We start from the raw sequence: 13,928 nt of genomic DNA, 5'->3' as shown, positions 1-13,928 counted from the left end.
CGCCCCTTCTCCCCCAGGACCAAGCACTGGTCTAGCAGCTCGGCATCGCCCCCTCCCAAGAAAAAGAAGAAAAAGAAAGGCAGCCACCGGAGAAGCCGGTGAGAGCCGCGCCTGGCCGGAGCGGGAAGGGAGGAGATGGGGTCTCTCCCCAGGTGCCAGTCCCTAGCCCACAGGGGACCCCCAGCCATGCCGCATTTGTGAGCCCCGCCCCTCTCTGAGCCCGTCCCTCGCCCTCACCATGCGGTCCCCCGACTAAGTGCCCTCCAGGTAACTGAACCCATCCCAGGCCTCAGGCGCCTCTCCTCGCTAGGCCCCGCCCCTCAACGAGCCCCTCCCCCTCCCTAGGTCCCGCCCCTCAAGGAGCCCCTCCCCTTCTCTGGGGCCCGCCCCTTACCGAGCCCCTCCCCTTCTCTAGGACCTGCCCCTCATCGAGCGCCTCTCCCCACTAGGCCCCACCCCTCATCGAGCCCCTCCCCTTATCTGGGATCCGCCCCTCACTGAGCCCTTCTCTAGCACCTGCCTCTCACTGAATCCCCCAGAGCCAGACTCACTGACCTGGACCATGTGTTACCAGCACCTGCTCCCATTCCCCCTCTGCCCTCCCCCAGGGGTCCCGTGCCCACCAACACCAGTGCGAGTGGTCCTGGGGAGGAGGGGCCTCATCTGCCATCCCCGAATCTCTCTGTCCACCCTCCCCTGTCCTGTGTGAGACCATGGCAAGTGTCTAGGACCCCAACTAACCCCATCCATCCGTCTGTCCTTTCTTCCTGGCATCTGCCCTCAGCAAAAAGAGGAGACTGGAGTCCGAGTGCAGGTCAGTGGGGACAGAGCTGGCTGGGCCCAGGGCAGGGGATGTCTGTGGGTGGGAGACATTCCAAGGCCATTCCCCAGATGCCGGAGGCCTGGACCCTCAGGGCCTGCATGGACACTGCCAGGGTGCAAGCTTTGCCCCTACAGAGAACATGAATCCCACCAGTGGAGCCTCTGACCTCTGGGTTTGAAACTATCTTTACCTACAATGCCGGGGGTGGGCTGGAAGGGTGACTTGGGGACAACATAGGCAGTGCCATCAACTACCCTGAGGGACCTTGGCAACGCTTGTGGCCTCGGGTCACTCTGTACAAGGGACCTTGGGCTTCATGGCCTGGAATTCCCTTTCCAGCTTCAATGTCCCAAGCACCCAGGCCTCTCCAGCCATTTCCAACCCCCCACCCCCCACCCCAGCTCACTAGAGCCCACCTCCCTGTGTCCACAGCTGTGGGAGCTCCTCACCCCTCCGAAAGAAGAAGAAGAGTGTGAAGAAGCATCGCCGAGACAGGTACCCTTGCTGCCCCCACCCTGGGGCCTCCCATTCCTCCTGTGGGGCCCAGGGCCAGGGCTGTGGTCCTTCATAGATCTCCCTGGGCCACCCCAGGCAGGCTCAAGGGAACTTCTTTATTGCCCTACAGGTCTGATTCTGGGTCCCGGAGGAAGAGACGGCACAGGTGAGCGGTGCTTTGCAGAGGATACGGTCAGTGGTACCTTAAGGGACCAAAGCCCAAATGACGCAATGATGGGAGGCGGTTTTGAGGGTCCCACCGGGCTCCGTCCTTCAGCTCCAGGATTCCTTCCCAGAGCCAGGCTGGGAGGACTGTGCAGTGGAGGAGGACCATGAAAACCAACTGTTTGCAACCCTCACCTGTCCCATGCATCAGCCATGACATGGGGACCCCAAGAATTTCTAGACAACATGGCAAGTCCAATGCCCAAGGGGTATGTCTGTCTGTGGAGGTGTCGGTTAGACAAGCAGAGACACCAAGACCCCGAATTTGCGGGGAAAGAGCTCGCCAGGCAGGAGGACCTCCATCGTGAGCTGGGAAGGCTCCATGGATAGGAGGCAGGGTCGGGGAGCTGTGGCTAGAGGTAGAGTTTCTCAGGGACAGATGCTAGCCTCCCAACAGGTTTGACTGCCGGGTTATGGAGCCATCCTCCACCCAGAAGGGCTGGGGGCTAGCGTGGGGGAGCTCTGAGCAGGGCAGTGGCTTGTTCAGGGTGGACTGGGGGAGTGGAGAGGAAGTGAAAGACAGGATTCCAGGCAGAGGCAGAGCGATGCAGGAGAAGAGGGTTGCTGAGAAAGCAGAAAACAGCCTGAGCCAGGCACGGTAGCTCACGCCTGTAATCCCAGCACTTTGGGAGGCTGAGGCGGGCGGATAGCTTGAGGCCAGGAGTTTGAGAACAGCCTGGTCAACATGGTTAAATCCTGTCTCTACTAAAAACACAAAAATTAGCTGAGTGTGGTGGCGAGCGCCTGTAATCCCAGCTACTCGGGAAGCTACTCGGGAAGCTGAGGCACGACAATCGCTTGAACCGGGGTGGCGGAGGTTGCAGTGGAGTGCATGGCACTCCAGCCTAGGTGACAGAGCGAGACTCTGTCTCAGAAAAAAAAAAAAAAAAAAGGCTGGGCGCAGTGGCTCATGCCTGTAATCCTGGCACTTTGGGAGGCCGAGGTGGGTGGATCATTTGAGGTCAGGACTTTGAGACCAGCTTGGCCAACATAGTCTGTCTCTACTGAAAATACAAAAATTATCCAGGCATGGTGATGGTGCATGCCTATAATCCCAGCTACTTGGGAGGCTGAGGTAGGAGAATCGCTTGAACCCGGGAGGAGGAAATTACAGGGAGCTGAGATCGCACCACTGCACTTCAGTCTGGGCGACAGAGCAAGACTCTGTCTCAAAAAAAAAAAGAAAAGAAAAGGAAGGGAAGGGAAGGGAAGGGAAAAGGGAGAGGAGAGGAGAGGAGAGGAGAAGAGAGGAGAGGAGAGGAGAGGTCAGGTTGGAAGGAAGAAAGTCACATTCCAGGGGTGGCATCAGAGCCAGACTCCCTCCCAGCAGCCCAGAGGAAGGGCAGAGTCCGGAGTTCCTTCCTTGCAGTGGGAATTTGCCAAGTAGGGAGAAGCCTACATAAACACCTAATCCTGCCCCTCCAATGTCCCCAATTTTTCATCTTCCCCTGGCCTCCCAGCATCTATGGATCAGTGTGAGTCCCTACTGCCCCCCAGTGGCCACCATTAGCTTACACACACCCTGTGGCCAGCTCCTTCCTTCCTGGACAGGTCCTAAAAGTGAACTAGGAATAGACCAGCTTTCAATGGGGAGACTGAAGCCCAAAGCAGCCTCCAGCACCCAAACCCTTAGCCTCCGGGCCTGCCCTGCACTCACTCTGCTCCTGCGGGAAGCACATTTCTGTGGTTCTTAGCATGGCTTTGTTTTGGGGTCAGAAGGACTGAAGGGATCTGGTGGCATCAGGGAGGATGGGGCTGAGGACTGGGGCTGGGCAAGACCTTTGAGGGCTAACCAGAAGCTTCTTAGGCTTTTCATCAAAGGTAGAGGTTGCTGGGTTAGGGGACTTGCCCCAGAGGGCTGGATGGGATGTGACGGGAAGCTGTGGGAGTTGGGAGGGGGCAGCCCTGGAGATGGATCCAGAGCTGTTATTCAAAAACAGGGAGATTGGCCAGGCACGGTGGCTCCCACCTGTAATCCCAGCACTTTGGAGGGCTGAGGCGGGTGGATCACTTGAGGCCAGGAGTTCGAGACCAGCCTGGCCAACATGTTGAAATCCTGTTTCTACTAAAACAAAGAAACACAAACTAGTCAGATATGGTAGCAGTCAACTGTAATCCCAGCTACTTGGGAGGCTGAGGCATGAGAATTGCTTGCAACTGTGAGGTGAAGGTCGCGGTGAGCTGAAATTGTACCACTGCACACCAGCCTGGGCAACAGAGTGGGACTCCATCTCAAGACCAAAAAAAAAAAAAAAGCAGGAACATCATGCCCTTGGGAAAGCCATTTCTTTCCTAAACCCCTGGTGAGCTGGCCGAGGGCTGGGCCAGTACAGGAGCAGACGGAGGAAGAGGACTCAGGAGGCATGACTATCAGGCCATACCCCAATACTCAAGGGAAGGAGCATTGGGCATGTCCCAAGTCCAATACCAAAAGACAAGAGCAAATCACCATCTCTACCTGGCCCAGACCTGAGGCTTGAGGCTGCTACACCTGCAAACAGCAAACCCCGCCTTTTTTTTTTTGTTGTTGTTTTTTCCAAGACAGAGTTTTCTGTTGTTGCCCAGGCTGAAGTGCAAAGGTGCGATCTTGGCTCTCTGCGACCTCTGAAGGGATCTGGTGGCTCCGTCTCCCAGGTTCAAGTGATTCTCCTGTCTCAGCCTCCTGGGTAGCTGGGATTACAGGCACGCCCCACCACGCCTGGCTAATTTTGTATTTTTAGTAGAGACAGGGTTTCTCCATGTTGGTCAGGCTAGTCTTGAACTCCTGACCTCAAGTGATCCACCGGCCTCAGCCTCCCAAAGTGCTGAGATTACAGGCATGAGCCACCGTGCCCAGCTACAGCACCCCCCTTTATCTGGGGCCAGCCACATTTCTGTGGCCCTGCCAGACTGGGCAGCAGTTGTGGCCCAGGGAGGAGGTGTTCACGGGCCAGGACTTCCAGGAGGAGGAAGGACCGAGCCTTGGCCGGTGAAAGGGACAAAGCAGGGGAGTAGTATGGAAAAGTCTCCGCCAGCCAGGGGGCTCAGGCCCTAGAATGGAACAAATCTCAGATCTACAACTGTGCATACCCAGGCTCTAGGGCATGAAGGCCACACCCTCCCTGGGTCACACCATCACTGTGATCTCTGCTCTCTGCAGATCTCGAAGCTCCAAGAGCAAAAGAAAAGAGAAGAACAAAGAGAGGAAGAGGTAAACGCCCTCCCTACTCTCCAGCGCCCCCCCATTCGTTCTCCCTCCCGCCCTAGCTAGAATCACAGAATCAGGCCATTTAAAGGTAGCTCATTTTGCCCAAATGGAAAAATTACGATCTAGAGAGAAAGCCAAGGGCTCTCACTCAGTCAGAGCTGGAATCGAAACCCAGGCTTCTTGTCTTCCAATCCAGGGTCCTTCCAAGCCCAGTCCTCGTGACTCCCCCACCCTCCTTCCTCCTACCCTGCAAGTCCCAGGATCACCTGATGAGGGCGGAGGGGGGTCTTGGGAGGCTGGGGTTGTCTAGAGAAAAGGGAGCCTTTTCCTAATTCTCACAGATGACCCATATGGACCAAATAGGTTCTGCGGCCAGCAGGAACACTGCTGATGTACCTTTTATAGGACACTTTAGGGGACTGATGGACACTGGCTTTCAGTAGCGTTCCGCTGGGATCCTGGTGGGAGGTTGGGCAACTTGGGGACTGTGGGGGGGAATGGGGGCAGAAGTGAGGTACAGGCTGATTTCCCTTATCCACGCCAGGCCTCACACAGAGTCCCCAGGCCGGAGGTCTCATCGCCATAGCAGTGGCAGCTCCCACAGCCCCTCCCTCTCCTCCCACTACAGTGATTCCAGATCTCCCAGCAGGTAGGCCTGGGCCTCGGGGAGGCTTTCTTCTGATAGGGTTTAAGGGTTGCAGATTAAACACCCTCCAAGGGCTGGGGAGCAGGGCTGGTGGACAGAATGTCAATTCATCAGTGGGTAGAAGTTTATCAGGGGTGGCCAGGTGTGGTGGCTCACAGCTGTAATGTCAGCACTTTGGGAGGTCAAGGCAGAAGGATTGCCTGAGGCCAGGAGTTCGAGACCAGCCTGGGCAACATATTGAATTAAATTAAAAGTAATAATAATAATTGTATATATTATATATTATATATATATATATTTTAATACAAGTATTGCTCTGTTACCCAGGCTGGAGAGCGATAGTGCAATCTTGGCTCACTGCAACCTCCGCCTCCTGGATTCAAGCAATTCTCCAGCCTCAGCCACCTGAGTAGCTGGGATTACAGGCGTGCACCACCATGCCTGACTAATTTTTGTATTTTTAGTGGAGATGGGGTTTTGCCATTTCGGCCAGCCTGGTCTCGAATTCCTGACCTGAAGCGATCTGCCTGCCTCCGCCTCCCAAAGTGCTGGGATTACAGGCGTGAGCCACCAAGCCCAGCCTAATAATAATTTTAAAAAAGAGAAATATACCAGGGGAGTGATAACTTGAGGAAGAGCTGCCCTAAGGCCCCTAAGCCTCCGCCTGAATTGGAAATCAAGGCACAGCCTGGCTGGCTCACCCTGATCAAGTCCTCTCTAAGTGGAAAGGTTCCCAGCATGGTGAAAAGGCAGGTGGGGAGCTGCCCTCTTCCCTCCCGCCCTAGCAAACTAGGCCTTTTAGAATCACAGAATCAGGCCATTAAAGGTAGCTCATTTTGCCCAGATGGAAAAAATGCGGGGGAGGGGGGAAAGAGGAGGCCCAACTGCTTGCAAAGCGAGTGTCCCACGCCAGCTCCCCCGTTCTCCCTGGCGCCCAACCCCAGGCTGAGCCCCAAGCACCGAGACGAAGGGCGAAAGACGGGCAGCCAGCGGTCCAGCGGAAGCCGGTCGCCTTCCCCGTCGGGCGGCAGCGGATGGGGGTCGCCCCAGCGGAACGGCGGCAGCGGGCAGCGGAGCGGAGCGCACGGGGGCCGCCCCGGCTCGGCGCACAGCCCGCCCGATGTACGTACACTTCGCTTTGCGGAGGGTTCCCGCGCCGCAGGCTGCGCCGTGCGGGGTCGGGCGGGTCTCCAGAGGGGCAGGGGGCGATAAGTGTGGCATGGAGGCGAGGGCGGCCGCTTCCTCCCTCCTCGGCTCCCCGCTAGGGGCGTCCTGGCTCGGGAGCCGCCAGGAGTGCTAGGCCGTTGCGCCCACCTGGCCCTAGTGTCAGAGTGAGGGGCGCCTGCGGTCTTGGGCCACCCTTTGCGCTTGGCAAACTGAAGGCCAGAGGGGGGTTGACCAAAGGGCACTGAGTTGGGTACAGGGCTGGGGAGGAATTAGGGTCTCGTGCCCTCCCCAGGCATATTAGGGTGGGAGGGGCATGGACATTGATAGGAGTCCCAGGCAGGAGCAGGATTCGAGAGACAGGACACCCCGCTGGGCACCACCTGGGCCCTGAGTCGCCCCCTTCCCACCAAGCCCTGGCCCCACCTCTGAGCATCCACCTACCCCTCCTTTAACCTTCTTCCCAGCCCCTCCCTCCCTTAGCCCCCTCCCCCATCTCAGTCCCTCTGCCCTCTAAAGTCCCTGCTCCGAGGAGACGCCCCTTTTCCAGGCACCGCCCACACTTGGACAGGTGTCTCAAACCTGCCGGCTCCTCTTCCCACGGTCACCCTCCTGAGGCACCTGCCAGGGTGCCTCAGAGACCCCACACCAACACCACCCCCCCAAAACTGTCCCCACCCTTCCTCCAAGAGGGGCACAGATGTCCGAAGACCTACAGGCAGGTGCAATGGGGGAGCTGGCAGAGGAGAGAGACGTCTCAGTCTGTCCCCAGGTGGATGAACTGGGCCTGAGTGGGGGCTTCTCCCAGACCCCAGGGAAGGTCCACATCCCTTTCTGGTCTGTTGATTATAGAGTACACCATTGAGACCCCTCAGAGAGAGGGGGCTGCAGTGCTGGCAGGGGCACTAGGGTGGGCGGGGGTGTGGCTTGGGGTGGGGAGGCCTGCAGGTTCCTTCCCAGACCTGCAGACTGCCCCCCACCCAACCCCAAAGCCTCAGCTGGGAGTGGGAGAGCTGCCCCTCCCCAGACCTCAGGTCTCCGCAGCAAACATGTACGTGTTGGTCAGTTTCATTTTGATTTTTGGCTGTTTCCTTTCACTCCCTTTCTTTTCTCAAACACCCTTTACTCCCACGGCCTCAGAGAGGAAAGTCAAGGGCAGCTGACTGAAGGCTCTTGGTCTCAAGGTTAAGTTTTATTGAAGGACATTTACCTGTCTCTAGACTGTCCCACCTTGACCAGGCGCCAGGCTCCTGGGCTCCGGGGGATTTTGGTTGGGCCACTCAGGGAGGATGACACTGATGTCCCCGGATCTGTCTTGGGAAGGGGTTGAGAGCAGGCAGAGGTAGCTGAGGGTAGCATGGCAGAGGCTGGAGAGGATTGACAAACCCATAAGAGAGGCACCCACCATCCCCCACCCCTGTGGGCATGGAGTCCCAAGAGCACAGGACCCCAAACGCCTTCTTGCTAGCTTCTCATCCCCGCTCCTGGGGCCTCCCGAGAGACACAGAGAGGCAGGTTCTCTCAAGTCAGGGCTGAAAGTGGGTTCCTTGGTACTTCTCGTCCTCTCTCCAGCCCTGGAGTCCTGAGCAATGATCCCACCTCCACCCCCTACCCAATGCAGACAAAATAGCCACAGCAACTAGGCAGACTCCCCGGGATAGGGCAGTTGGGGAAGGGGACCCAGCCACCAGCCTCGGGGAGGGAGCTTCTGAAGCACCCACATCTTGTCTCCCTCCCAGCATCTGACTCTAGTTCGGCACAGCCCTGGGAGTTTTCTTGGAGACGGCATTTTGTGACTCCTTTCACCAAGCTTGGTCCCCAAATCCTATCCCTCACCCTTGGGGTCCTGGGAGATCTGGGACTTCAGAGCATCCTGGGTCTCAAACCTGCATTCAGATCCCTGCCTCTTTGTCTAAAAAAGACCTCTGAGGAGTCAAATGAGACTAGTTCTCGCTCATATGCAGAAAAGTGAGATGGGGGATGGGAAAGGGGGTCCCAGACTTTACCATGAACGAAACTGTCTTTGGGAAAAATTACTGGGGGTGGTATTCTTGGACGATACCTTAAAAAAAGAAAAAAAAAGAAAAAAAAAGAAAAGAAAAGAAAAAAAAAGAGAGAGAGAAACAAACGGAAAAAAAGGAAAGCTCAACATTTTTTAACCCCGTCTATGTTTTTGTTTGTTTTTTAGCCTCCCATTTGAAACGTGGTAATACTGTGATTCCATTTCTTGTTTAGCTGGTGAGGGAAGAGGGTGGGCAAGTTTATGTAACTTTTTCTGTTGTTTTGTTTTTGTTTGTATTCCCTTTTCCTTTTTTTTTTTTTTTCTATTTTAATGTACAGAAATGCAAACTATCTCTCTGGGTTTTTTGTTTTTTGTTTCCTATCTTCTATGTTCTAGAATTTTCTTTTTGTGTGTGTTACTGTGGGAAACTTTCCTCTTAATGCAGAGATGGCTTTTGAATTTTAAGTGAACATTCATCATATACACATCTCTATATACTTTTTTTTCCTTTGTAATCTGAATTTAAAAGGGAAGATAACTTTAAAAAAAAAAAATCACGCCCACACCAACAGCTCCTGCCAAGTCAGCAGCGGCAGCAAATCCTCCTTTCGACTCCAGGGACAGGCTGGAGCTGCCGCAGATTTTAAATTAACTACAGTGGTGCAGCCTGTGCTGCTGCATTCCCCAAGAAGCTGGAGAGAAGCTGGGAGACCCAGGGAGGGGAAGAGACTTGTCCTGGGTTGCCCAGGGAGCTTCTTGGAGCTTGCTGCTACTCCTCGATTCAGTTTAGTGTAATTGGCTGGACATGGGGGACGGGGAGCGAGACAGGTTGTTCAGGACCATCAGTGTCAGACCTCAGACTCAGATCCTTAGGTAACTGTGGAGGAGGGAGAGGTCTGAAGGCACCAGGCAGAGTTTAGCTGAGACACTCCAGGCAAGAGAAAAATTCCATCTTGGGCTGGGCATGGTGGCTCACACCTGTAATCTCAGCACTTTGGGAGGCCGAGGGGAGGCGGATCACCTGGGGTCAGGAGCTCAAGACCAGCCTCACCAACATGGTGAAAACCCAGCTCTACTAAAAATACAAAAATTCGGCCTGCCATGGTGGCTCACACCTGTAATCCCAGCACTTTGGGAGGCTGAGGCAGGCAGATCACCTGAGGTCAGGAGTTCAAGACCAGCCTGGCCAACATGGCAAAACCCCGTCTCTACTAAAAATACAAAAAAATTAGCCAGGCATGGTGGTGTGTGCTTGTAATCTCAACTACTTGGGAGGCTGAGTCAGGAGAATCACTTGAACCTGGGAGGCAGAGGTTGCAGTGAGCGGAGATCATGCCACTGCACTCCAGCCTAGGTGACAGAGTGAGACTCCATCTCGAAAAAAAAAAAAATCCATCTTGGTCTTGAGACTGAGGCCAGTGATGTGGTCACTCCCAGGTGATGGTTGAACCCCACAGGAATTTCTGGGTTCTGATGCTTACAGGAGAAACTGCAGCTCCGAGAGGTCAAATGACTGGTTCAAGGTCACACAGCTATTTAGAGGTAGATCCAAAAGTAGACCCCAGGCAGGGTGCGGTGGTTTACACCTGTAATCCCAGCACTTTGGGATGCTGAGGCAGGAGGATCACTTGAGGCCTGGAGTTCCAGACTAGCCTGGTCAGCAGAACAAGACTCTATCTCTACCAAAAAAAAAAAAAAAAAAATTTGTTTTGTTTTAATGAGCCAGGCATGGTGGCATGTGCCTGTAGTCTCAGCTACTGAGGGAGATGAGGTAGGAGAATCACTTGAGCTCAGGAGTCCAAGGCTTCAGTAAGCCATGATAGCACCGCTGCACTCCAGCCTGGGCAACATTGCAAGACCCTGTCGCTACAAAAATTAAAAAAACAAACAAAAAAAAGAGCTGGGAATGGTGGAACACACCTGTAATCCCAGCTACTCAGGAGGCTGAGACAGGAGGATTGCCTGAGCCCAGGAGTTTGAGGCTGTAGTGAGCCATGATTGTGCCACTGCACTCCAGCTTGGGCAACAGAGCAAGACCCTGTCTCAAAACAAAAAGCAACAAAAAAATAGACTCCAGCCCTCTGACCTCTAGACTCCAGTCAAGCTGTGGAGAGGGTGGAACATGGGAAGCACAGTCCAGGAACCCTGAGCAGTAGGATTTGGGAGGTGGATGCTGGTTGTCTCAGCTCCTGTTTTCCCCCATCAGACCCCTCGAGAAATCAGCTTTCTACTCTCTTATGTCCCTAGACTGAGGTCTGCCCACACTAAGGGACCCGGGTGCAGGTGGCCCCCACATTACAGAAACTCACTCTATATGGTTGTTGCTTCAGTGACTCAGGGAACCCTAAACCCTCACAGTTCATACATGTGGGGAAATAAATATCAAGGCACAGAGAGGGAAGAGTCACTCAAGGTCACACAGTGTAGGATAGAAGAGGAAGAAATGGATCAGGAGACCTCCTGGGACAAGGCCTTCTGTCCAGTCTTACCTGGTACCTTCACTGGCCTCCCTCCAGCCCCCACCAGCACAGCCTGGTGCTAGGCTCACCCTCCCAAGGCCCAGAAAGAGTAGACAGACTTTGCCATCTTTTCTTTTTATTATTGTATTCCTGTCCCAGGGACTACTTGCTCACCTTAGACGTCTCTAGCATTAGAAGTTTCAGGGGATGGGGCAGGCACAGCGACTCATGCCGGTAATCCCAGTACTTTGGAAGGGCGAGGCAGGAAGATGGCTCGAGACCAGGAGTTTGAGATCAGCCTGGGGAACATAGCAAAACCCCCATCTCTACAAAAAAAATTTTTTTTTTTTTAATTAGCCAGGTGTGATGGTGCATGCCTATAATCCCAGCTACTTGGAAGGCTGAGGTGGGAGGATCACTTCAGCCCAGCAGTTGGAGGCTACAGTGAGCTATCATCCTGCCTGTAGTCCCAGCTACTCAGGAAGCTGAGGCAGGAGAATCACTTGAACCCAGGAGGTGGAGGTTGCAGTGAGCTGAGATCACACTACTGCACTCCAGCCTGGGTGACAGAGCAAGACTCCATCTCAAAAAAAAAAACCGAAAACCAAAAAAAAATCACAGTGTCAAGGGCTGCCTGGAAGGTGACACCCTTAGTTGAGGGTTGCAGAGAAGGCTCAGGATCACGGCCTCCAGGCTCTCTCTGGCTTCTCCCTTTGGTCCAAATTTTATCAAGTAATGGCCACCCTCGGGTGACCCCCAAGAAGAGGTACCAAGGCACCCACTGACCTGCCTTATCCAGGAACAGAAAAAGGCAAAAGGGATGAATTTTGCTAAAATGATGCTGAAGCCAGAGGGAAAGGAGTGGGATTGACCTGAGGCAGGATCACTCCTCCAGATCGGCTCTGCGGTTGCCTTCCCTTTTAAATGCACATTTTCCCTTCACCCATCTGTCCACTCCAATTGGCCTTGTTTAAACAGCGCTTGTCTCCTCCTTCTGTCTGGGAGCACTTTTCTCTCTTCCTGCCTCTCTGTTTGTTTGCTTCTGTCATTGTTTCTGTCTTTCTGTTTCTCTTTCTCCCTCTCTTCCCATTTCTATCTCTGTCTGATTTTGTCTGTTCGTCTGTCTGTCTCTCTGTCTGTCTGCCTCCTGTCCCTTTCTCTCTTCCTCTCCATCTCTCTCCCCCGGCATGGGCCTCTCTCCCATGCTGCCAGACCCTCTGTAGCCCACCCTGTGGTTCTCTTCCATCAGCTGCTTCCTGCATGCTCTGTGGAGGTTTTCTGTTGTTTGAACAGTAGAGAAAGCTTGGCTAGTGGAACCCATTGTTTAAAACAGAGAAAAAAAAAAAGAGCAAACAGAAATGGCTGGGCAAGAGCCCTCTCCCATCCCTGGGATGAGACAAAAGCCACATCAGCCACCCATCTACTGGCTCAGAGGGGGAGCACAGTTTAGGGTCACTGTCTTTCCCCAATTCTGCATTCCCAATGCGGAGACCTTCTTTTCTTTTTTATTATTGCATTCCTGTCCCTGACCACTGAGAAGGTAGGTATCCCAGCTCCGCTGTGCGCTCTCGCTCCCATCTCCAGATAAGCCCCGCCACTTTGCTTGGTTTGAATGTGGTTTTCTTTCTCTCTCTTTCTCTCGATCTTGCCCTGGTTGGTTTCATCTTCCTCCCTTTTCTTTCTTTATTTTAGTGACTACTCATTTGTAACTTGCACTTTCTTCAAATGAGCTACAAAGCTATGTTTCCTGGTTTGTCATTTGGTTTTCTTGACTTTCCCCGACCAACTTTTCTAGCCCATCTCCCCTCCTTCTCCAGCTTCCCTGTTCCCTCCTTTTTCCTCTCCACCCCTGACTTCCATCCCTAAATCCTCCTTCACACCTTCTTTCTCATTCTGTTGTCCGAATGCATTTCTGTGTGGTTTAGCATTCCAAGTTTGTGTTTCTTTCCTGAACTGTATGCTGCAGTGAAGCCAATTTGATTTCTGTTGTCTGGAGTAGCTGCGAAGCCCCTCCTCACCCTTCATCCCTGCCAGCCCCTGGGGCTTCGGTCACCCCGCTGGCCTTCAGGGCCCTTTCGGGCAATAGGCAGTGGCAGAGGAGCCATTGCGGGGCCTCTTGGCCTCCAGATCCTGGAGGAAGTTCTGGCCAAGGTCAGGCACAAGGGAAAAGCCCCATCCCATCCTCGGGGGCCTACTGAGCCAAATGGAACTCTGGGCTTCCTCGAATCCTTCCCTGGCTGCAGGACGGAGCTTTGGGGTGGGAGCTGCAGGGCTCTGGAGGAGAAACGGGCATCAGGACTGAGCCTCCAGCTTCCATCCATTGGGTGCGATAGTAGATTCATTTGGGGTGGCAGTGGGTAGGGCAGTGAGCTGGCCAGGAGCAGGTTTGAAGCCTAGAGGGCCTACTTAGCAAAATCTCTGTGAGGTAATTTACAGGTAATTTACCTGCCCGCTGCCTGGTCCATGATCCAACCCAGACAGGGGCTCCTTCCACCCTCAGCATCCTTCCATCTTCTGAATTTGAACAGCTTAATGTGGACCCTCAGAGCAGAAGGATCCCAAAAGAACAACCAGCAGGGGCTAGGGGCCCACAGGATGCTGCAGCAGAACCAGGACTAGGTCCTGGGACTTCTGACTCTCAGCCCAAGGCTCATCCAGCCACACTGAGGGTACTAGAGTTGGAGGTGGACCCTAGGGGACCCCACCTCCGCACCCCTGCCTATTAAACTGCTTCCTTTCCCACCTGGGAGCAGCTAGAGAAATGTGGCATTCTGGCCACGTGTGGTGACTCACGCCTGTAATCCCAGCACTTTGGGAGGCCGAGGGGGGCAGATCACTTGCGGTCTGGAGTTCGAGATCAGCCTGGCCAACATGGCAAAACCCTGTCTCTACTAAAAATACAAAAATTAGGCCGGGCGCGGTGGCTC

General features: G+C 54.3%; 1 protein-coding gene across 1 annotated transcript in view; it reads left to right on the top strand.

Annotated features, from left to right (window-relative positions):
• SRRM3 (serine/arginine repetitive matrix 3) overlaps positions 1-13,928 on the top strand; it is a 91,048-nt gene that overhangs the window by 62,729 nt on the left and 14,391 nt on the right. The window contains exons 4-10 of the mRNA XM_011930838.1: positions 3-98; positions 785-814; positions 1,256-1,318; positions 1,449-1,484; positions 4,683-4,733; positions 5,275-5,379; positions 6,321-6,498. Coding sequence (XP_011786228.1) covers positions 3-98; positions 785-814; positions 1,256-1,318; positions 1,449-1,484; positions 4,683-4,733; positions 5,275-5,379; positions 6,321-6,498 — 559 coding nt within the window. The remainder of the gene's footprint in view (positions 1-2; positions 99-784; positions 815-1,255; positions 1,319-1,448; positions 1,485-4,682; positions 4,734-5,274; positions 5,380-6,320; positions 6,499-13,928) is intronic.

The sequence above is a fragment of the Colobus angolensis genome, unplaced genomic scaffold (genome assembly GCF_000951035.1).
Source record: "Colobus angolensis palliatus isolate OR3802 unplaced genomic scaffold, Cang.pa_1.0 Scaffold120, whole genome shotgun sequence".
Classification (NCBI taxonomy): domain Eukaryota; kingdom Metazoa; phylum Chordata; class Mammalia; order Primates; family Cercopithecidae; genus Colobus; species Colobus angolensis.
Note: the sequence above shows the minus strand (reverse complement) of the source record. Positions and strands in the feature narration are given on the sequence as shown.